The following is a 25,076-nucleotide window of genomic DNA, read 5'->3' on the forward strand; positions in this document are numbered from 1 at the left end:
GTAGCCACATCTTACTTAGTCCTTAGAATATCCGCTGGATAGTGGTACGTATATATGATGAATATATGATGAAAAGATGCGAGATGGCGGTTCTTGGAGTGTTCGCTAGATGGACGGACAAACGGAGGGACGGACGGACGGACGGACGGACGGACGGACGGATGGACGGATCGATGGATGGATGGATGGATGGATGGATGGATGGATGGATGGATGGATGGATGGATGGATGGATGAACAGACAGACAGACAGACAGACAGACAGACAGACAGACAGACAGACAGACAGACAGACAGACAGACAGACAGACAGATGGACGCTTCGCCCCAGTCATCATTCACTCCATGAATATGCTGTGATTTTTTTTTTCAAGCTTTGCTATACAGAGAGAAAGATAAAGTTACCTAAAAAAGGACGAGGAGGTGGACGTTGTTAGTTGCAGGCGGATCCAGCCTCGGAAGATGTCCACTAATAGTCCCGCCCGATTGCCTCCTTGCAGAATGTGCAGGCGTAATGCACATACTAGGATTCTAACGTCGAAAACTGCCCACAATCATCGTATTCAACATCATCATCATCTGATTTTTACGTTTTGTCGCATAGTGTTCACAGTGGGTTAGAGCCATTCGTTTAGGCCGTCATCATCATCATCATCATCATCATCGTCATCATCAGTACAAAATAGTAAAGTGGATCAATGATGGCGGCGGGCCGGATCGCACTTGCCGCAGCAGGCCACTGCGGCCTGCTTTGGGCACTGAGTGTACCGATGTTTGGTCCGGCCCCCGCCACGCCACAACGGCCGCCGGACCTCGCGGATTGCGGCGTGCCCTACCTCAAAATTCTGCCCACCAGGTGAGCAACCACGCGTGCCCATAGCGTGAATGACCCTTTTGACAGTTTCAACTGGTTTTCTAGGCAAGAGCTAGGTTTTTTCTCTTTTGCACTCGCGTTCACAGGAAGCGTACGAAACCGAGACCTCAGTTATCACCTATCGAGGCGACAAGCACAGGGCCTGCAGCCGTTTCTATTACGTCATGATTGATGGCAAGCAGACACTGGCGGACACCATGAGATAATGACAGGCCAGAATAGCATTGTGTGTATCGCAGACAGTATCATGGACCGTTTCGTGATGATGTTTTATATGTGGCGTTTAACGTCCCAACACCACCATCGTTTCGTGATGACTTTATCATATATCCTAGAGAGCGCAATAACAGAAATTCCGATCACCGACACGTCGCGTATGACATGACTTATATAATTGCACGTCACTGACGACTGTATTTAACGGCTGTTATGCTGGCAAAATACTTTGGTACGTTAGTGCCCCCCAATGACACTGCATGGTCAGCCAATGCTAGTGGGAAATGGCGATACTTATGCAACGCCAGGAGGGAGTTTTCCTTGAGTTTTAGTACAGTGTGTGGCAATAACGTCCATATGTTGGGTCGCTAGCGGCTGTGGGGTTCATGTACCATGTGACCTCAGAGCAACTTAAAGAACAAACACCAGATGGTTGAAATCTCGGAAGGCCTCCACTGAAGCATGCCTCGGATTGCCCCGCCGCGGTGGTCTAGTGACTAAGGTACTCGGATGCTGACCCGCAGGTTGCGGGATCGAATCCCGCCTGCGGCGGCTGCATTTCCGATGGAGGCGGAAATGTTGTAGGCCCGTGTGCCCAGACTTAGGTGCACGTTAAAAAACCCCAGGTGGTCAAAATTTCCGGAGCCCTCCACTACGGCGTCTCTCACAATCATATGGTGGTTTTGGCACGTTAAACCCCACATATCAATCAATCATGCCTCGGATTCATACAGCAGTTTTATCACGTAAAGCCCCACAGGGTGATAACATGAATATAAAAAAATTGGCCACGTATTTGCATGCTACACTGAAAATGTCGTCGAAAGACGGTAGTCTTGCGTCTGGAGAGAGTGAACAAAACATTTATCTGATGTTCTGCGCAAGAAACTCGGTGAATGGCATTCTGGAGGCTCTGCGTTAGAGTGCCTCGAGCGTGCAGCGGAGGCGACCGAGCGCATCAAGTCACGTCACACATGACACATGAGCGCTATCTGACAGTTATCATCGAAAACGAAGCGCGTGGCATGTGCGCCCATCTCTGAGGTAATTAGGTGTAGAACGCAAGGTGACGGGTAGGTGCCACCACCGTGTCATCTTGGCAAAGCGTAGCAAACACTTGCTTTTTCGTGCAAGCGTTGCATGGTCAGCGCAGCGGGTGTCACAGGTCCCGTTATTTAGGGAGGCGATTGCCGGGATAATTCAAAGGGTCGAAGTATTGGCCCCCCGAACCGCACCACGAAAGCGTGGACAATTTAGAAGTGGGCCTATTTGGCGCGCCAGCGGACGCCGGCTGTGGCCCAAAGAACAAGTCAGGGCCGAGAGTTGATAAACAAAACAAAATTATATTCTCAGTTATGGCAGATCAAAACGATACACAAGTATGCACACTCGACAATAGTTGAATACAAAATGTCGCCAATCAAACAACGTACTACACAGTACAATCAACCACACTCGAAACAACGGACAGAGACAACAATACGCACTACAATGCAGTCGCATGCATCGAACAACCAAGACACTTAAAGACTAAAGAGTTAGAAACGTTATTCAGTCCAAAGTCCTTGGAACAACAGTCTGGATGATACTCTTCCGAGAATCACTCACTCAAAGTCCAGCCTTGTTGTCGTTCCGCTGCCCCCGAAGTTTCTCTTCCAGGAAACCTCGCGTCTTCAATTGGCCGCTCTCCAGGCTCCAAACTTCTTCGCCGGAAACACGTCGGCTTCACACACGCAGCTGTGGCCACGCGTCTTCGCTCGATAGCGGTAGACACACATTCCTGCCTGTAGCTCGAGTCTTCACCCCTCAGGTGGAAACCCTCTTCTTCTCCTTCTTTGCCACGGAAGACAAAAGGCTTCGCCCGCAAGGCGGAACACCCTACGCACTCTGGCGCACACTTTCTTCTTCTCCTGCTTTGTCACTAAGGACAAAACCTTCACTGACAGACGCGGCGGAATAACCCCACGCACACTGGCGCTAACTTCCTTCTTCTCCTGATCTCCCATCTCGGCTGCTCAATTAAATACCTTCCGCGCGAGATTCCAGGAAGTTCGCATCATTTCGTCGGCGTGATACGCAGCGAAGGCTGGGGAAAGGGCGAGACGGTACGAGGGCCGTCCGCGAAAGATGATGCAACCCTGCATCACCACGCCCCTTTCCATCGAGAACTTTCTAGGGCTTGCTCTGCCGCCGATGCGAGCAGGTTTCGTCGGTGAACCTACGCTTCCGAGGGAGAGAGACGCACGCCCGGGGAGTCTTTGGATGTTTGTTTTCTTTTTTTATCGTTGACCTCGCGGCGTCACTCCGGCACTTTGTCGCGAGAATTTGGCGGCGGCCCTTTTCGAGCGCTCGTTTCGTGACAGCGGGATAAATGCAATACGGTCCTTCGAATTACTTATGCATGCCATTTCTAGTGAAAAGACACACGTAGAGAATATTGAAGTGTTGATATAGTGCCTCAGATATGCGCAATAACTTTTTTTCAATTGACAATCGCAGAAGTATGAACGCTGAATCTTGAGCAATAAGTTGGTGGGCGCTGCAGATGGAGTCGGCCGTTTGAATATCGTTTGACCACTTTGGTGCCGTTTAGGGTACCATTAATTGCGTACAAACAGACAATGGTAAAGACAGACAGAAAGACAGACCAAAATTTTTATGTCGAAGGTCCCCAAGAAAGACTATCGTCTTAAAAAAACAAATACACGCATTCTGTTTGTCCGTTAAGCTGACCCGCCTATAGCAATCGGCCGAAGATAGCGGCCCCCGCTGTCACAGAACGAGCGCTAAACAAGAGCACGCCGCCAATTCCTTGCGACAACGGGCGGCAGAAACGCCGCGAGGTAAAAAGAGAAAAAAAAAGAGAAAGCAAACATCCAGGGCTCCCGGGCGCGCGCTCTCCCCGCAGAAGCACGGCTTCGCAGACGATCCTCCTCACCCCACATCGGCGGCCCAGCAAGACCGCGATTTTTCGAGAACGAACGGGGCGGGGTCAGACCGAGCTGAGTCATCCGACGCGGAGGGCAGACAAACCGTCTCGCCTCTCCCCAGCCTTCGCTGCGTATCGCGCCGACGAAATGACGAGAAAGATCTGGAAAGTCGCGCGCAAGGTATTTAACCGAGCAGCCGAGACGAGAAATCAGGAGGAGACGGAAGTTAGCGCCGGAGCGCGTAGGAATTCCGCCGTGTAGTCGGCGAAGGTTCTGCCCGTAGTGACAGAACAGGAGGAGACGGAAGTGAGCGCCAGAGTGCGTAGAGAGTCCGCCGTGTAGTCGGCGAAGTTTGTGGTCCGTAGGGACGGCTCGAGCTACAGGCAAGAGTGTGTGTTTACCGCTATCGAGCGAAGACGCGTGGCAACCGCTGCGAGTGTGAAGCCGACGTGTTCCGGCGAAGAAGTTGAAGTTGGAAGAGTGGCCAATTGAAGACGGGAGGTTTCCTGGAAGAGACTTCGAGAGCTGCGGAACGACAACAACGCTGGACTTTGAGTGAGTGATTCTCGGAAGAGTATCATTCAGACTTTTGTTCCAAGGACTTTGGACTGAATAGGTTTTATATCTCTTTAGTCTTTAAGTGTCTTGGTTGTTCAATGCATGCGACTGCATTGTAGTGCGTATTGTTGTCTGTGTCCGTTGTTTCAAGTGTGGTTGATTGTACTGTGTAGTACATTGTCTGTTTGGTGACGTATTGTATGTAACTATTGTGGAGTGTGCATACGTGTGTATTGTTTTCGATCTGCCGTTAATGAGAATACAATTTTGTTTGTTTATCAACTCTCGGCTCTGACTTGTTCTTTGGACCACAGCCGGCGTCCGCTGGCGCACCAATAAGGACCACTTCTAAATTGTCCACGCTTTCGTGGTGCGGTTCGGGGGGCCGATACTTCGGCTCTTGGAATTAGCCCGGCGATCGCCTCCCTAATTAACGGGACAGGTGTGAGAATTAATCTGGCGTCCGCGATACAGGACCTTTTGGTGCACAGTGTGTCCAAAGTAGTGAGAAAGAGCCTCGAGTTGTTGATACTGCTATCGGAACGATTTTGTGTGTTGTTCAGCATTCTCGTTAACGAGTGCAGGAGAGTGTTCCGATAGACTGATTTAGGCAGATACTTTTTGCACGCGGCAAGGTTGTATTTGCGAGTTGCGAGACACAATGGATCTCGAAAAGCTAGTTGCTCTTGGTGAAAAGATGGGTCTTTCTGGCGCCGAACTACGGAAGTGGGTCACCCAGAAGGAAAAAGAAGAAAAAGAGAGAGCCAAAGAAGAAAAAGCAGCCGAGCTGGAAAAAGAGAGGTTGGCGGTCGAAAGAGCCAAAGCGGAAAAAGAAGCCGAGGTGGAGAGAGAGAGGTTGGCGGCAGAGAGGGCCAAGGAAGAAAAGGCAGCTGAGTTGGAGAGAGAAAGGCTGGCCGCTGAAAGGGCGAGAGAAGAAAGAGAAGCAAAGGAGCGACAGCTGAAAGAAGAAAGAGAGGCAAAAGAGCGACAGCTGAAGGAAGAAAGAGAGCAGCAATTGAAGTTGGAGCTGGAGAGAGAGAAGTTGGCAGCCGAAAGGGCGAGAGAAGAAAGAGAAGCGAGGGAGCGCCAGCTGAAAGAAGAAAGAGAAGCGGAGATGGCTGAAAGGGAACGGCAGCGGCAGCACGAAATTGAACTCGAGCGGCTCCGTTTGCAACAGCGAAACGAAACTCCCGTCCAAGCTAGAGTTGAAAGCAGCGAACGGGAAGATCACGGCTTCCGCTTGAACCCAAGCAAGCTGCTCGTAGCGTTTGATGAAAGGAAGGACGACCTAGACGCGTACCTCCACAGATTTGAGACGATTGCGAGGAGCCAGAATTGGCCGGAACAGCAATGGGCAACTGCTTTGAGTACTTGCTTGAGTGGTGAAGCGCTCAGTGTGTACGGTAGGCTGACGCCGACCGATGCAGCCAACTATGCAAAGGTGAAAGCTGCTTTGCTGAAGCGATTTAGATTCACTGTGGAAGGATTCCGGGACAGATTTCGGACAGGAAAACCAGCTGATGGTGAGACGGCTACGCAGTATGCCGCCCGACTTTGCCATTATTTCGACAGATGGATTGAACTTTCAGGGACAGCACAGGAGTACGATGAGCTTAGAGAGCTGCTAATTAAAGAACAATTTCTTACTAGTTGCCACCCAAGCCTGTCGCTGTATTTGAAAGAGAGGAAGGCGGAGTCATTTGAAGGAATGCTTGAATTGGCTGATCAATTCTTGGAAGCGCAAGGTGGAACTAATTTGGCCAAGGTCAAGAAGGAGTGTCCCGATGATTCGAAGAAATTGGTTCCCGAAGAAAGGAAGCGTGCACCAGAGAGCATGCAGCGATGTTTTCTGTGCAACCGAGTAGGTCATCGCGCGAAAAATTGTCGAACGATCTTTACGAGCCCTACGGTTGTAAAATGTTTTAAGTGTGGTCAGACTGGGCACAAAGCAGATGCATGTCGGAACGGAGTGAGTCAAACTCACCAGGGATCCTGTGTGCAAGTGGCACCGAAATCCGATAATAATGCCGTCACCGACGGATTCGTAGAATTGAAAAATGGGGAGAAAATTCCTATTGTCGGTGCTGTAATGTCAAAACAGCCAACCGGTGTTACGAAGGGAATGCCAACGCTTCCTGGAAAGATTGCAGGCAAGAAGATTACGGTTCTAAGAGACACCGGTAGCTCCACGGTTATCGTGAGGAGAAATTTAGTACGGGAAAGAGAGTTGACAGGCAGAACGAAACCGGTTTGCCTAATTGACCGTACGGTCCGGATGCTTCCCGAAGCAGAAATTGAGGTTGAAACCCCGTACTTCAGCGGGAAGATTACTGCTTTATGCATGAAGACCCCCCTGTATGACCTTGTGATCGGAAACATCGACGGGGCGCGAGGGCCAAGTGATCCAGAATGTTTGGGAGAAGACCCGAAGATAGAGCCCTCGCCAACACAGCGGCCGCGAGATACAGTGGAGGAACATCCCGAGACGGGTCTCACTAGAGCCCAAGGTGAAGCTGCGGCGCAAGAGACAGCGAAGGAGAAGACGATCGTGTCGAATCAGTTCACGGGCCGAGCACCCGGACTTACGTCGGCACGACCTCAACCGACCGACAGTGTAAAGGAGACGGAGTTGGCCAGCCGGGAAAAATGTAGAGGCATTATCAAGCGGGTAAATAAACAGACAGGACCCGTCGAATGTAATGACGCATTAACGGTGTCGGAAGAGACAACGATGGCTGAGACGACGCCTCAGATATCGTCGTTGGAAAGGGCTCGCCGAAAAAGAACGTGGAAGCACAAGAAGAGATCGAGCGAGCACCGCAAAAAGGGGCGCAAGCGCTGTTCGAAGTACTCAAGATAGGTGCTGAGGTGGAATCAGAATGTGTTCGGCAGGGCTGAGTGACATATGTTGTGTTAATATTCTTGTTATCCTGTGTCTCAAGTGTATGTCGAGTGAGTCAGTGTTCTGTGCGATGGTGTGATGTATAGTGTTGTATAATTGTTGAATAGACAGAACTTTGTACGGTTGTATTGTTTAGAATGTGTGATGAAGTGTTGTAGGCATGTACCTGGGGCTATATTTCATGTGTTGTGGAATTGAACTACATTGTACGATTGTATTGAGTGATATATTGTGAATGTGAAGGGTCATGAGCGACGGATTGTGTTACAGTCTGTGAGAATGTGTGGTGACTGTTCGCGCTCGTCTGTGTGGTTTTTGAATATTATGAGATAATATTCTTAAAGTGGGGGGCAGTGTCACAGAACGAGCGCTAAACAAGAGCACGCCGCCAATTCCTTGCGACAACGGGCGGCAGAAACGCCGCGAGGTAAAAAGAGAAAAAAAAAGAGAAAGCAAACATCCAGGGCTCCCGGGCGCGCGCTCTCCCCGCAGAAGCACGGCTTCGCAGACGATCCTCCTCACCCCACATCGGCGGCCCAGCAAGACCGCGATTTTTCGAGAACGAACGGGGCGGGGTCAGACCGAGCTGAGTCATCCGACGCGGAGGGCAGACAAACCGTCTCGCCTCTCCCCAGCCTTCGCTGCGTATCGCGCCGACGAAATGACGAGAAAGATCTGGAAAGTCGCGCGCAAGGTATTTAACCGAGCAGCCGAGACGAGAAATCAGGAGGAGACGGAAGTTAGCGCCGGAGCGCGTAGGAATTCCGCCGTGTAGTCGGCGAAGGTTCTGCCCGTAGTGACAGAACAGGAGGAGACGGAAGTGAGCGCCAGAGTGCGTAGAGAGTCCGCCGTGTAGTCGGCGAAGTTTGTGGTCCGTAGGGACGGCTCGAGCTACAGGCAAGAGTGTGTGTTTACCGCTATCGAGCGAAGACCCGTGGCAACCGCTGCGAGTGTGAAGCCGACGTGTTCCGGCGAAGAAGTTGAAGTTGGAAGAGTGGCCAATTGAAGACGGGAGGTTTCCTGGAAGAGACTTCGAGAGCTGCGGAACGACAACAACGCTGGACTTTGAGTGAGTGATTCTCGGAAGAGTATCATTCAGACTTTTGTTCCAAGGACTTTGGACTGAATAGGTTTTATATCTCTTTAGTCTTTAAGTGTCTTGGTTGTTCAATGCATGCGACTGCATTGTAGTGCGTATTGTTGTCTGTGTCCGTTGTTTCAAGTGTGGTTGATTGTACTGTGTAGTACATTGTCTGTTTGGTGACGTATTGTATGTAACTATTGTGGAGTGTGCATACGTGTGTATTGTTTTCGATCTGCCGTTAATGAGAATACAATTTTGTTTGTTTATCAACTCTCGGCTCTGACTTGTTCTTTGGACCACAGCCGGCGTCCGCTGGCGCACCAATAAGGACCACTTCTAAATTGTCCACGCTTTCGTGGTGCGGTTCGGGGGGCCGATACTTCGGCTCTTGGAATTAGCCCGGCGATCGCCTCCCTAATTAACGGGACAGGTGTGACACCCGCTGAGCGATGAAAATGCTGGCCTACACTCAAGAGAAACTCGCTTGTCATTAACTCTTTGTGAAATCAAATGTACGCCAGTGGTTCTGGCGACATAACGATACCGAGGCACGAGATCCAGATTAAAAGAACGTTATCGATCCAGATGAAAACAGTGTCCACGGCAGTGTCCACGCTGTGTCCACGCCAGTGTCCGCGGCTTTGAGAAGCTGCGCACACCACTGTAACACGACTGCATTGTGCTTCCTCAGAATTTGCAGTTAGGTTAATTTAATGAAAACGAAACTCGAAGGTTGTGTGTGCAGATCCCGCCGACGGAGAGGGCGATTTTTCATCCACTCTAATTCCTTTCAATTTACGTCAAACTACTTGCACTACAATGAAAAAAAAAAACCTTGGTGGACGCTTGGTTTCGCCGGTCAAGAGTACAACGTGATAGCGTTATCGGACACCACTTGTACCGCCTGCTAAACTGCTAGCCTCGCGGCGGTTCTAGGTGAATGTTTCAACCGTGCCCTGAGAAAACGAACCACTGTGTGCCATAACATTAGCCGTTTCAAACTATCCTACAAGGCCTATACTGCAAGAGCAAATATTGTTAAGTGCCCACTAATCCATAATCTTTTGTCTTACGAATCAGCTAAGGGCCCGTTTCGCGTCAGTAAAGGAACACGCGAACCTACGCAGCTGTTCACTTTGTTGGTGCACTCGCACCTCATGATGATTAATATGTATGTGTAACGTTTTGTAATGAGGGGGTCTTTAACACACTCACTCATTGCGTAATTCACGCGTTTTGACGTCTGGCGTGAAGAACAGTACGACCAGACCTTCACATCATTTTTTTGCTCTTTTCCCAAACCAGATTCAAGTATAAGCACAGCACTTTGGTAGAAACCCTGCTTGCCACGCAGACAATCTTTGATACTCAAGCGAACCAAGATATGATTACTTTATTTGCGTCTTTCTCGATTTTTAGGTCATGAACATGATGGTTTTTCGCTTACATCCAACGGCGCCGACAGCGGCACCAAAATTTTCGCAAAACGAGTGCTTTAACGATATGGCCTTAGAAAAGCTTGCCTCTGCTTAATTGACTGTCGGTAGTTATCTCTACCAATGCTACTAGCCATTCGAAGAATTCCTCGTCTGTCGGACTTCCAGCCACCTTGAGAGGTGTGTTTGCAATAATTATAAATTGACCGTTTAAACGTGATGTCACAAGCGACGACAAGAACCAATTACTAGCTGATACAAACAAGCTTTATTGCTTTCCCACAAATCTGCTTTACTAACAGGCCGACTAGGGCTGTTTACAGTTGCATGGATCGTTCACATACATAAAACTTGTCGCGTATCACACACACAGTTGAACTTCGGTTCGTCCTTCCGTGTTATTTATAACAGGCGTTACGACCAAAACTTTTTTAAGCTTGCTTGATACCACCACAGCCAATGTCGCACTTATGTCGGTACGATGCAGCTAACACTGCTGCTGAGTGTGTATTGTCATAATTATTATTATCACGGTGTGCTTTCATTTCTGCATTATAGATGCTTCAGCAAACGAAGTGTCACTTTGGCGTGGCCTTCACTGTAAATCTTGCCTGACCATCCTCTAAACCATACCATCCTCTAAAATCCTCTAAAATCTGGACCCGCCACGACGGTCTCGTGACTAAAGCAACAAAATTTTCGATGGAGACAAAATGCTTGACGCTCGTATGCCCAGATTTAGGTACACTTTAAAGAACCCCAGGTGGTCAAAAAATCCGGAGCCCTTCACTATGGCGTCTCTCATAGTTATATGTTGGCTTGGCACGTTAAACCCCAACAATTAATATTTTGTAATAAATCTGTTATATGGTACGCATAAACGTATGGAATGGCTCTACACATCATTTCACCTAAGCAAATTAGTAGTACGTTTTTGACATGCCAGTACTCTGAGTTCGTTTCCGAGGTTGTCGCCGTAATGAAGGTGGCTGCAGTGGCATTGCTTTTCATCAAGAACCAAGTTTATGGGCTCAGGGATATCACGCCACGTAAAGTAGAGTTATATAACAGGCAACAAAAAATATACGCAAATCTAACCTAACATAATCCCCTCAACTGGCCGAGTAGCTTTGTATTTGCTTAATTGTCATTCATGGGGCAGTTACGCCTTCGTAATGACATTCATCAGCTTATCCGCTTTAACAGATTTCGGACAACGACATGCACTGTATATGGTCAGTGTACAATAAATGAATAAATTGAAAGAAAGAAAGAAGAAAATAGATAGATAGATAGATAGATAGATAGATAGATAGATAGATAGATAGATAGATAGATAGATAGATAGATAGATAGATAGATAGATAGATAGATAGATAGATAGATAGATAGATAGATAGATAGATAGATAGATAGATAGATAGATAGATAGATAGATAGATAGATAGATAGATAGATAGATAGATAGATAGATAGATAGATAGACAGACAGACAGATAGATAGATAGATAGATAGATATATAGATAGATAGATAGATAGATAGATAGATAGATAGATAGATAGATAGATAGATAGATAGATAGATAGATAGATAGATAGATAGATAGATAGATAGATAGATAGATAGATAGATAGATAGATAGAAAAAGAAAGAAAGAACCAAATGCGCATTTTCGCAAAATATATTCCTTACAGACGACAAGAAGGAATGCAAGAAAGGGAAATATTATGGCTCGATTCGCACAATTGCACGGCGTATCGGAACCCAACTTGTCTGACGCAAGCAAGGCGTCCGTAGTGCGATATAAGAGAGAAAGCTGTAGCTATGCAATATCGCAGAGCTTCGCGGCAGCGGCTTCGAACAACGCTGTTTCTGAGGTCGCCAGTCCTACGGTTTATCTCGTCTCACGACCTTTGCGCCACCGCGCTTGCTACACATGCACAAAGGTGTAACATACGCAACGCAAACTCGTGATGCACACTTAGCGCGCTCTTCGGAGAATTTCCGCAAGCTTTGCGCGTAATACAAGCAGCGCTGCCGAACAGAGCTTTCCCACCGCCGAGAAAAGCTCAACAAGAGGTGCAATGGCTTCGTATGTGTGGCAACAGGATACATTGTTACTGTTGAAGCACTCAACTTTGTGAGCAACGTTGAAACAATAGTTGATTGTTTCGCGGTACAAGTGAAACAATAAACTTTTTGCCTGACTGATCACAGTGAATAGATCGGCACTTAATACTCAGCTTCACGCCGTTATCTTTATCTCATCACTAGTTGCTGCGCGCAACATTACTGAGACACATATTCTATGTTGTCATAATGTTAGATAACATTTTTTTAACGTTCCTCTTGTTATAAACTCTAGCAATACATCACAAGTGAATGCCTTTCTGTACAAGCGCGTTATGGCAATATTACATGAAAACTTATTGCAAATCCATTCATGCACTAGTACATCCGGCTAGAAAATCTAAAAAAATGTCATCTTCACATGAAAAAAAGAAAGCACAGAATGCCTCTTCATCCTACGATTTAAAAGTTTCAACTTTCAGCTATTGCGACCTATAGATAGTTATTCTGTAAGTTATAAGCGACGTGCATTAACAAAGCAGTAAATTACATTCGCTGTAAAAGCTATGTTCTTTGTGCTTTTATCACCGGCTGTACCTTTATCACTGAGACATTCGCCTCTGACATCAAGTTGCATAGATTACATTATAACTGAGCCTAATATTATCGACAGCTTTTCTAGAAGCGTTTAGCTTTGAGAACGTAATCCATAAACTGGGAACTGTGTTTCGGCCGTGTTGGGTTGACGCTGCCTCATTATCTCCGCCTTGCTCACAGGGACGAGCAGCTTCATAAGCTGCGCACCACGCTGGAGTTCGACATTCTGGTGCTGGGCGGAGGTGCCATCGCCTGTGGCGTGGCACTTGACGCAGCCACCAGGGGGCTTCGTGTGGCGCTGTGCGACGTCGAGGTACGCTCATCGTTTATCCAATGCCCCCTTTGAAGCCTTGAGTAAATTCAGAAATTATCGTTAACTTACTCGTTATGCACAAATTTGTGCACACTATTGTAAAATATGTACTGAATTTTCAACGAATAACCAAGTAACAAGGTGTCAATCGGAGAAAAGAACAGGCATCTTCAGCTGAACGTATAATGATACGGGCATAGGCTGTGGACAGGAGCAGTGGATATCAAAAAAGAAAAAAAAAAGCTTTTAGATTTTTAGAAAGCTATACGGATAGTAATTTAGTTAACTTACATGAACATGTAAACAATGATTTTTTTCGGTTTACCTAAACTGTTTAAAAAACAGGATTAAACAAAAATACCGGAGAAATTGACAATTATGAAAAGCAAGATGAATAGGCTAGACAGCAAAATAAACAATCTTACAAATATATTGAAGTGTGTATACCAGAGTTCCACAGCTAAATTTCGCTAGTTGTGTGACGGTGTACCTTAACCTAATTCCGTATTTTTAATTTGGTAACTTTCTTCTTGGCTTCAATATCCTTGACAGGGCGCCCACGCGCTATATGGTACAGACAAAAGAAGCAGACAGTGCAAGCACACTGCCACGGGTAAGACGGGATCTTAACGAAGCGAGGAACATATTGTCCTCGCTGGCCGATAGCCCCCTGCAGCAGACGGCACAGTACATGGCACCCGAGGGAATCCCGAAATCCTCCGATAGCATTGGCGGCCATTAGGGAAATTGTTTCACTTCCGGAAATTCTTCTGCGCGCTCTGGCGTCAAACGTCGCGAACACGTGCCAGTTTCCCGAAGCGCGAGCTCAGCTGCCCGTTCATGGCGAGGCCTTGCAGTGGCACCAACACCAAACGACAGTTATACACAAACAAGCAGTCGAACTAACAAAACAAATTAAAGCCTAGTTTACACGTTTAAGTCAGAGTGAAATAAATAAGATGGCCCAAGCAAGGAGGCTAATCAGAAGACAGGGCTTAGGCTTGCTACCTTGAATGAGGACTGCAAGATACAGTAAAACGCTGCATTCTGGACTATAACACGGTCGACATGCTTGCTGGTAGAAAAACACTTTATTGTTAGTGCCGCGCCCGTTGTGCGCAATTTTGTCTGGAGAAGATTTAGCGGGAGAAAAGGAACAGAATGAATGGAATAAAACATAAAAAGATCATAACATGGCCGTGCTTAACGTGCTCTAAACTTGCTTAGCCGGTCGAATAATAGAATGACGAAATACACAGGAAGAACATTGGTCGTCTAAGGCGTTTTTAAAAATAATGTAGTTCTTTGTTAATACGCAACAACCCTCAATGATTATTATCAGTGGCAAAAAAAAGGCGGTGGGATGGGGTATAGGCGTGCGTAGAGCTCCCCTGCAGGAAGGTGTAGGGTGGCGAATGTCTACTGCAGCAGCCCAACTCCCTATCCCCCCCCCCCCCATATGTGACAAAAGAGAGCGCCCCTCCCCCCTGCACAGGCCGATGGGATGCGGATTAGGTCAAGAGTTGTGGCCGGTTGTGTGCGGAAGAGTCGTGATCACAGTCCTTTAACATATTGGGCGACACTGTTTGTTAATAGTCCGCGCAAACTTAGAAAATACCGTGGTCTATTTCTACCGACAACTGGTTCGACAGCCGTGAACATGGGGCCGTAATTAATCCGTTCCACTCCACAAACGGCCCGTCATGTCGGTGGCTAAACCGGTGGCTCAAATCCACCATATTGTTATGAGAAACGCTTCAGAACATTCTGGATCAATTCTGACTGGCGAGTCTTCGAATTCCGTTCTTTAATAAAACGTGAAGTGTTTCGGTATTGTGTCCCAGTGTCTCAATAATGATGGTAGATGGTTTTTCCGTGCAATAATGACAGCATGTCAAAAGCTATGACTTAGTAACAGCAAATTGGGGGATAAGACCTAAATGGTATTAAGGTTTCCCTTGAATGTAAAAATTTGCCATTATATTTATCCTCACAGTAATGTGTTTACATATTCCCGTACTTAATTCTTGTTCAATTGTATTTTCGCCCCTCTGCTCTATAATGTAAAAATGTACCCTGATGGTCTCACAAGTAAATAAATAATAATTAAAAAGAGTCAAGTACTGATGCTCTAAAATTCTACGGAAGGAAGAGACGATAAAACAAGTGTAACAGTTCATGTGCCCGTTGCTATTGTCATTCAAGTTGTCAAAGGGGACCAATCATGGTACATGACGCCATTGTATAACGCAGACCGGCACAGAAACTAAGATTTGCAGCGTTTAGTTGACATGCACTCACTGCACATTTCCACGTGGTGCCTCACAGGACACCACTTAGACATGTATAAGTGAATGTAGTGCATAAAATAAGAGCGTAAAGAAAACAAAAAAGGGGGGAGGGGGAAGAAGTGCCTTTAGAGATCCTGAAAGCGAGCTTAAAATACAGCTTCTGGAACTTGTTGATGAAGAGGCCAGGCCAGCTGGACTTACACGACCTTCCTTGTGCAGTACACGTTAACGCGACAAATCACGCGAGAAAGCGAATCTAGAAGGAAATACGCCAAGCCAACAGCGTGGAAGACCGTCGTCCAAACAGTGAAGTCTCTTTCTATGCTCGGAGCACACGCGACGCGACTTGAACGAAGACAGGAGACGCAGATGAGCACAGACGAGTGCCCTCTGTGCACATACTTACACGAAACCCAACCCCCCTGCCGTGTCATTGCGTTTCAAACCACGGCCGGACTCGACGCTCCTTCCGCACGCTCCTGAAGGGGAGCGCAGGAGAAGGAGTCGAGTCCGGCCGTGTTCAAACAAACGTTTGCTCGAGTAAACGCCACACCATGTTTCGCTTCAAACCTTTCTTCCAGCACCCGCGTCGACACCCGTTTCAATCGGGTCAATGCCGGGCGCACTACTTCGCATCCCATCAGGCTTCTCTTAGGGGAGACGGTTCATATTTTTCTCCCGTCCACTCCTTTTAGGAAACGAAACTACTGTAGGCGTGTGTGCATAGATTTGGGTACAAGCTAAAAAAAAAACCCCAGGGGGTCGAAATTACCGGAGCCCTTCACTACGGCGTTTCTCACAATCATATGGTGGTTTTGGAACGTCAAACCCCACATATCATTCAATAAATAAATTATATTAAAAAGAGCTTTTAAAAACATATTCACTTTGACATGCTGGGAAGACCAAAAACACATTCAGTTACGTTTTTAAGGCACCTTCTTCCGAATTTTATGGAGCTCGAGTGCTGACACGAAAGTCCTGGGATCGAATTCCAGCAACGGTGACCACACTTCGACAGAGGCTAAATAATGGACGTCTGTGTGCTTACATTTAAAAGCGCGTAAAAGAATTCCTGGTGGTCGAAATTCGCGGAGCCCTCCACTACGGCATCCCTCATAGCCAAGCCGTGTTTTCGGACGCAAAGCCCCAACAAATATATCTACTCAGCACGTGCGGGTTGGCATAGGTAGGATTTTTTTTTTTTGGGGGGGGGGGGGTGAGGGCGGAAAGGGACCGATGTGTCACTCTCCGGATACGCCAAAGATTTATTTATTTATATATTTATTTATTTATTTATTTATTTATTTATTAAATGCGAAACATTTCTTAGCGAACTTCCGTGACTTTGAGCGGGCGTGCCTATCCATCCATCCATCCGTCCGTCCGTCCGTCTATCTATCTATCTATCTATCTATCTATCTATCTATCTATCTATCTATCTATCTATCTATCTATCTATCTATCTATCTATCTATCTATCTATCTATATAGCCGCCTACAACTTTTAGCTCTTCTGGCCGTTTCGATGATGTGATCTATACCAATATTTATGGAATAACATGACTGTATGACGAGCATAACTGACTAGTCATAACATGAAAATCATGACACTTGTGTCATAAATGACATGATTTACATGTCATGGTCTTGCGGCTCTTGAGGTGGTTTCATTCACATGACGTAGTGCAAAGCCAGTATGGTATGACAAGACTGCACCGCTAATATAAGTGATAAGTCCTAACGTGTAAATCATGACATGCATGTGCTGTAAGTCACGACTACACAGCTTCACATATATCAAATTTGGTATTACGTGACGGGAATGGAAGACAAAAGTATATGACTGGTGCAAACATGATAATCTTACCATGTGTGTCATGTAAGAACCTGACTACATGCTACGCTCATGATGCCCTCGCGGACGTTTCACTAGCTTCACACATACCGAATTTGGCATTACGTGGCGTGAATGGACGAATAACACGTCCAAACATGATAATCATGACACACGTGTCATGTAAAATATGACTATATGCTACGCTCATAGCGCGCTCGCGGCTGTATTACTGGCTTGGCATATACCAAACATGGCCTCATGTGACGTGAATGTATGACGAAGGTATATGACTGCTGCAAACATGATAATTATGATATTCGTGTCATGTGAGAACATGACTATATACCAAGCTCATGATGCACACGCAGCCGTTTCGCTAGCTTCAAATATATCAAATTTGGTATTACGTGACGTGAATGGAAGACGAAGTACACATCCGAACATGATAATCATGACATGCGTGTCATGTAAAGCGTGACCACATGCTACGCTCATAGCGCGCTCACGGCCGTTTCGCCCGCTTCACATATACTAAATTGCTCCGCCGTGGTGGTCTAGTGACTAAGGTACTCGACTGCTGACCGCAGGTCGCGGGATCACATCCCGGCTGCGGCGGCTGCATTTCCGATGGAGGCGGAAATGTTGTAGGCCCATGTGCTCAGATTTGGGTGCACGTTAAAGAACTCCAGGTGGTCGAAATTTCCGGAGCCCTCCACTACGGCGTCTCTCATAATCACGCGGCGGTTTTGGGACGTTAAACCCCACATATCAATCAATCGCATATACTAAATTTGGTTTTACATGACTTGAATGGATGACAAACACAAATGCCAGGCGCAAACATGATAATCATGACATGGAAATCTCGTGTGGCATAATGTACATGCCTACCGCTGCTGGGGCTGGTATTGCAACCGTTAGTGGTGCCCTCGTTACGCGACTATGAAGAACCTACTTGCACCTCATCCAGATGCCTGAGTTGCCTTAGCATTTCCACTTGTGTTGACTGTGTACTACATCCATGCGTTGTGGTGGTTTTAAAGTGACATATCAACCTTCCTCATTCGTGCTTCGCACATTACGAATTTCCACTGTGCGTGGGATTGGCCATTTTTTTTTATTATTTATTAAAGTACATCAAAGGTTCCGATTTGGAACATTATGTGAGAGGGGTGATACGTGGTATGTCAAATAGCGCAGATCGTGAGTTAGTGAATGCAGGAATAGGGAAGTTGTACAAAGTGAATACTAAATGCAAATATTTCAATACGCTGAACATTTAGTAGTAATGAGGGTGAAGGTGGCAGACGAAATACGCAATAAAAACACTTAACTCGACCATACAAGAGCTATCATCCTTTGTACTAGCCGAAAGTCTAGGCTAGGCAAAAAAAAAACACAAACATTACAAAAGCTATCGAAACTAATGTGTAGTTTTTTTTTAACGTTTCAGGGTCACCTATAGTTACAATTTTATCTGAAAGATTAACAAAGTTCTTGATTGGGCTGACTGGTGCTGCATGGTAGACGAAGAAAGTACTTAACAGCGCAAACGACTCTTCTATCCTCTCCTGTCGTTAAGCACTTTCTTCATCTATCTGGAAGATAGTTACAATATTTTATGGCACGAGGTATAACGCCGATTAATTGAAAGCTTGTGTTCGGCCAAACAGGCGTTATAAGCTTCGCTGATTGTGCGGACGACGAGATATATTGTGCGCACGGGTAAGTGGTAGTGTAGATGGGTGTTGGCTGCAGATTACCTTATGAAAGAGACTGACAAGTATGATGCTCCTACGAGACTCCAACGATGGAAGAGATAGTTTCAATTTGATACCAGACACGCTTAATGCGGGCCTGTAATCACCTACGATGAAGCGAGCTGCACAATTTTTTGGTGAATCTGAGTGAATTAATCAGATATGCTTGGTGAGGATATATACCATAGGGACGATGCAAATTCCAGTTGTGGACAGACAAATAATCGATAAGTAGGTTAGTTTTCGAGTCGTTGACGAAGCATCCCGAAGATATCGCTTTAGACAACGAGGCCCTTGTGCCTATTTTACAGCAAAAGCTGTTATGAGATCACAATTCAGGTCACGCGCTGTTGTCCGCCGCCACCGCCGCTGGTGTCCGTAACCACGTCACGTGAAATTACGAAAAACCTAGCGCTATAAAGACACAGTGGCACTCAAACCCGGGTCCGCTGGGTGCATGCCCAGTATTCTACCACTGAGCTACGCCGGTGCTTGGAACGTGTTGCCAAACTTGGCTTAGGCAGGCTTGGTGTCGGAAAAGCAATCGCGTTAATACGACTTATAAAGCGTTTTAAAACCGCGAAAGAACAACCAGTCGTCGCACAATGTGAATGGCGTAACGAGCGGGCCGTCCAATGCTCCGACCCATTACAAAAGCTTGTTTTTGTTCCCCTATTAGTGTGGCGCATACCCACTTCAGGCACAATTCTTCATCATCGTCAGCCACTGCATGAACAATTGGCACGAAATTCCTCGCAATAGCTTAGCGGATACCATGCTTCTCCGAAGAATGACAAAAAATACCATAGCAAATGCTGGCCTACAACCCCCGAAAATGCATTAATAATGCCCTAGTGGGTATCAAGCAAGTGTGCTTGCAGTAGTTACCCAATGATAGTTTTCAAAAGGCTCTGAAAGGTATAGCTATGTTATCTTTCGCGGTGAATGTGCTGCGTCTTCCGCGCAGGCCTGGCGTTTTTTTTTTCTTTTCGATATGGTTGAACCAAGATTGGCCTGATGTCAGATGAATACCTAAGTGTATATATATATATATATATATATATATATATATATATATATATATATATATATATGTCTGGCTTACGGAACGATTGCTAAGCGAGTAATCAAATGCCGAGTTCGTACGTTTACGACTGAATGCAAGGCACTTGCATTTATCCGAGTTAAGGCCGGTCATTTGCGAAAATGAACACCACTTGCTGATTCTATCAAAATCTTGCTGGAAGGCAATGTGGTCAGTACTAGAGGACATCTCACGATAAACCACACAGTCATCCACGGATAGCATTATGTTGGATGCGATTCCGTTGGGGAGGTCATTATTCAACATTAAAAACAATAAAGAACCTAAAACACGTCCCTGTGGGACTCCAGATTTGGCGTCACTTAACAGGAAGGCATGCCCACGACTGTGAATTACTTGCGAGATTATAGGAAATTTCAAATCCACGATGTAGTTTAGCTATGAGGCGGGTATGGGCTACGCGATCAGAGGCCTTGGAAAAGTCAATGTATATACTAACAAAATATTCCGTTCAGGGTGAACAGGAACTGATCAGTATAGTCGCAATAACGTTGGCTGGTGCCGGACAAACGTTACATAGACCCGTTGCGCGATCGAGTAGCTTGGGCTGTCGATTCATCGAATTCCTAGTCGATGGTTGCGCCACGAGTTGCGCGTGTATGAGGCCTGGCCTCAAGCGCTGGTCGTAAAAGGCCGTAAAGGCACCGTTGATGCCCCTCTCCGGCCTGTCAGCGTTCTTCTTATAATAGCAGCCAATTTCCTCCCCGTGATCGGATCGACCTTGCGTCACGTTATCGCGAAAGAAAGCGAGCTGGTTTCTCCTCTTCCACGTGCTCAGCTCTGTCGGCGCTCGAGGTCAGATTGGTCGTGGTGAGAAGTTGGACACGACAGTCAGCTCGGATCGGGAGACAAGCGGGAATTAACGTCGTCCGGTTAGAGCTATAAAACTGTGGCTCATGGCCATATTGAAGAACGTAAGGTGCCCCGTTTCTACATGCATTTTTCTTGTGTCTCGTGTCACTGTATGCATTCACAACGTGTAAAATTGTAAGCGCATTCACGCACGTGGGCAAATGCAAGTATACAAACAGTAAACACACACACAAACGCGCGTTATATGCAGTTATACTTTTTAATTGCCATCGAACTCGTGTGCAGATGGCATATCATGAAGCCGCGTTTTTATTCGTGTATTTTAATAGTTCATTCACAAAAAATAAAATTCAAGTGTGACGCATTCCGAGACAAAAAGACTGCCTTCATGGTCAATATCACCTATTTGACATGCCAGAAATCTGAGTTGCTTTCCGAGGTGGCCGCCGTAATGAAGGTGGCTGCACTGACATTGCTTTTCACTAAGGACCTAGTTCATAAGCTCAGGGATATCACTACACGTAGCTAGAGTTATACAATAGACAATGAACAACATATGCTAATCTAACCCAACATAATCTACTCAACTGGCAGAGCCCCTTTGTATTGCTCTAAAATCATTTGTATGCTAGTTAAAATATTCATCACCTTATGCATTTCAGTACAATTCTGAGAATGTGGCACGTACTGCGTATGATTAGTGTAGAAAAAAAAAGAAAGAAAGAAAGAAAGAAAGAAAGAAAGAAAGAAAGAAAGAAAGAAAGAAAGAAAGAAAGAAAGAAAGAAAGAAAGAAAGGAAAAAGAAAAGAAGAAAGGAGACAATTTTGTCATCAAACAAAACTTCCAGAAATAGGTCTCATGGTGTGGTCTCTGCATTCTTGCGTCTATCCTTTATTTGGATAGTCGTTACATAACAGAAATAACGTAAAAAATGAGCTCCGTAAGTAAGAAAAAAGAAAATAAAATCATGACAAAAAGTAGGAACAGCCCAACACAAGTTAAGGGCTGTTGCCATGTTATATATCCGTATGTATATTTCACATATATTACATTAAATACATAAGCGATTCTATTCGTTCGAACTAGGCCGGTTAAGTAGGACGAACATGACCATTACATACTGAAAGTAATCAGAAAGAGGGAAAACACCAACTAGGGCGCGAAAAACGGTCAAGCCTTCTCACCGAATGCCATGCACCATCAGCAACATACGGACGTCGAAAGGGGCGATCATCGTTAATTTATTCCCGAGGGAACGTCTGGTTGCTGCACTCGCGAGGCAAGAGTAGTGATTCCGAGAAAGCGGGCTTCCATTTCAGCATTGCGGTAATGAGGAAAAGCATTCCGACGTAATTGCGCATACACGATTCGGTCGATGCCTTCGTTACTCGCATAACCAGAGCGCCGTCTGATATAACCTAGACAAAATAATTGCGTTCACTGATATTCTCGACATCCTAAGTGTGTCCTTGTTTGCATTTGGGTAGATTGTCCACTGTATTCAACAAATTTTTAGGCTTGGTGAACGGTAATAATATTGATTGCTGAGGTATTACGTCTAAAAACGACATTATGAATACGAGGTGCACCGTAAAGGATAGCTCTGAGATTTTGACCAAACATGAATCTGAATCTTAAGCATACGGGCTCGTTCGGTGGTAAGCAATGGCACACTGAGCGCATAGGATATATGAAAATAGTTTTTCCATGAAATATTTTAGCGAATTCTGGCCAATAAACAAGGAAAGTAGGTCCACCACGGTGGATGAAGACTCCCGGCTGATGACTCGAAAGTCACGGGTTCGGCGCATTTCGACGGAGACGCAGTGCTGGAGGCACGTGCACAGTGATGTCAGTGCACATTATTAAAAAAAAAAACTCCAGATAGTGGAAAGTTCTGGAGCCTTCTACTGCGGCGTGCTTCATGATTATGTCACGGCTTCGTACGCAAAACTTGCTCATTATAAGAGCTATTCTTATTGTTACAAACAAGTCGAACAAATTTTTTTTTGTTATAAGGATAGTGACTTCTGTGTGACTTCTATAAGGACTGTCTCGCTCTGTTTTCTACAACGTTAAAAAACATAAGCATCGCATAGATGTAGCGCGGACCAACGTCATGGAAGTTGAAATTATGTTCTCCTAGGCACTGTGAGGGCGATTCTACATTCAAAGGGTACAAAAAGAAACAACTTGCGTTGATCTGTGGTGATTCGCTTCCTCATTGTTTTAGCTCATCATATCTGTATTATTTGATGCCGCTACAGCGTAAAACAGTAAATAAAGATGACGCTTTACCTTTAACACGTATATATGTTTGCATTGAAACAACATGATGTGTACGGGCACGTAGCTTCCGCCCCGCCGGCTGTTTATACGTGTGTGTGTGCGTGTGCGTGCGCGTGCGTGCGTGCGTGCGTGTGTGTGTGTGTGTGTGTGTGTGTGTGTGTGTGTGTGTGTGTGTGTGTGTGTGTGTGTGTGTGTGTGTGTGTGTGCGCGCGCGCGCGCGTGTGTGTGTGTGTGTGTGTGTGTGCGTGCGCGCGTGTTCATTTGTCGATTAAGGCAAAAAGCTTCGTAGTATGGGGCTCACTGCTATGCTGCCTTTTTCGCTGTCCCTCTGTTTTCTAACAAGAGAACACATACAGACGATGGAACAATCTGCGCTGAAGGCATTGCGAATGCATAAATACGCAGGACTTCGGCGCCGGTGCCAGCACGCGTGGCAGCAAGCTCCTGCCAGCGACTGCACGTGGTTACAGTGAGCCGTTGGTGCCGTTCCACCTGAAGTTGTTCAAGGGCAACCATCAGGTAGGGGACGGATGGTGACCCGTACGAATATTTCGACGACCAAACAGCGCTGTTAATAAAAATAGCGTTTTCTAAAATGTGTTGGCTGTTCCTTAAAAAATGAGAACGACTTCATTTGGATAGTATTTATTACGCACATATACGTTTGGGAGGGACTCGAGGCCGCATACGAATAATTATGCAAATCGTACTGGTCCGTTTTCATAATGCGCAAGTGTGCTTCCCTGCGCTGCATATAACGGCGGCGCCCATCGTGCTTCAAGTGGAGACGAGGTTCCTTGTTGCGCGTGCTGGTACTTGTCTTTTGTGCGTGTTTATGCGATGAGAGATGAGCAAACGTTCTGGGCGTCATCGTGTAATCAGACTGCGCTGATTCCAGTGGCTGTTGCAGCCCTTCGTCTGGCTAACTGCATCGCCCCAAAGCTAGCCTTATGATTCCGAAACAAGGATCTATTAACTTTGTAAGCGGAAGAGCTTGACCATTCACCACAAGCGAAGGCTCCAAAGCATATCGTATTAGCGCAAGCGTCACCTGTAGGTGCATTTCCGCGCCCTAAACATAAAGAGCGCATGCAGCACCGGAATTTTCAGTTGCAGTTGGGAAGATCACGCGGCCTCAGGAAAACGTCACTTATGACGTCACTTGAAGAGCGGCTCATCGCTGTCTAGCTCTGTTCTGGCATTATGATCCTGGCAAAATGGAACTGCATAGCGGCATGATTTAGGTTGGAGGCCCCGGTGACATGGGCCAACCACTGATGGTGACAAAATAGCGATGCTTATGCAGCGCCAGGCAGAAGGTTTCCATTGAGTTCAAATTTTTTTTATGACGTAGTATGATGTCCATCGCGACCCTTCTGTTGTGGTCACGAGATTTCCACATGTGCGGAGACCCGAAGCGCCACTGTTCCGCTCTTTTATGGTCGAAAACACACAGCAGGTGGCCTCCCAGTTTTCTCGGTCTAGCACACTTCGAAACCTTTGTACCACTCATGGAAGTGAGCAGTATGGGCTTGCGTACAGCGGAGCATATATGCTTGTGCACATATGCGGAGAAACCTGAATTGCCGATGCTCGGCTCTTACAGGGTATCACACCACTGGCGGAGTCACTGTTTTCTTGGTCTAGCACATTGCCCCACCTCCTTTTCCCCTGCGCCCTGCGGACGGGCACAAAGTTCACCGCATACAATTCATCAGTCGGACCTGACAAGCCTGTTATGGTAAAGCAGGTTTTTAACCTTAATGGCTTCGGAAGGACTTCGGAAGGAACGCTTTGTTCCAATAGCGGTCTACATCCCATCTTTACCCCCGCAAAACCAGGAACCAAAGGCAGCTAGGCAATTGTGAGAGGCAGGCCATCACTATACCTTATTTTTGGTTTGTTTTTTGTTTTTTTTGACCCATTGTGAAGTATGTCTTTTGAAATCGACGAACAAACGAAGGGGGGACGGGGGACGGAATTGATACACTGCCCC

At 46.3% G+C, this 25,076-nt stretch overlaps 1 protein-coding gene across 4 annotated transcripts in view; it reads left to right on the plus strand.

Moving 5' to 3' along the window:
- Window positions 1-391: 391 nt before the first annotated feature.
- Window positions 392-25,076, plus strand: part of LOC119171543 (glycerol-3-phosphate dehydrogenase, mitochondrial) — a 38,031-nt gene continuing 13,346 nt past the window's right edge. For 2 of the 4 annotated variants that reach the window (XM_075892245.1, XM_075892246.1), the window contains exons 1-3: window positions 394-856; window positions 12,850-12,982; window positions 23,486-23,599. In XM_075892245.1, coding sequence (XP_075748360.1) covers window positions 699-856; window positions 12,850-12,982; window positions 23,486-23,599 — 405 coding nt within the window. In that variant the 5' untranslated portion in view covers window positions 394-698. Of the gene's footprint in view, window positions 857-12,849; window positions 12,983-23,485; window positions 23,600-25,076 lie in introns of all 4 variants that reach the window. The other 2 variants (XM_075892244.1, XM_075892247.1) reach the window with 2 other exon arrangements.

Source organism: Rhipicephalus microplus, chromosome 4 (genome assembly GCF_043290135.1).
Source record: "Rhipicephalus microplus isolate Deutch F79 chromosome 4, USDA_Rmic, whole genome shotgun sequence".
NCBI classification, from domain to species: Eukaryota; Metazoa; Arthropoda; class Arachnida; order Ixodida; family Ixodidae; genus Rhipicephalus; species Rhipicephalus microplus.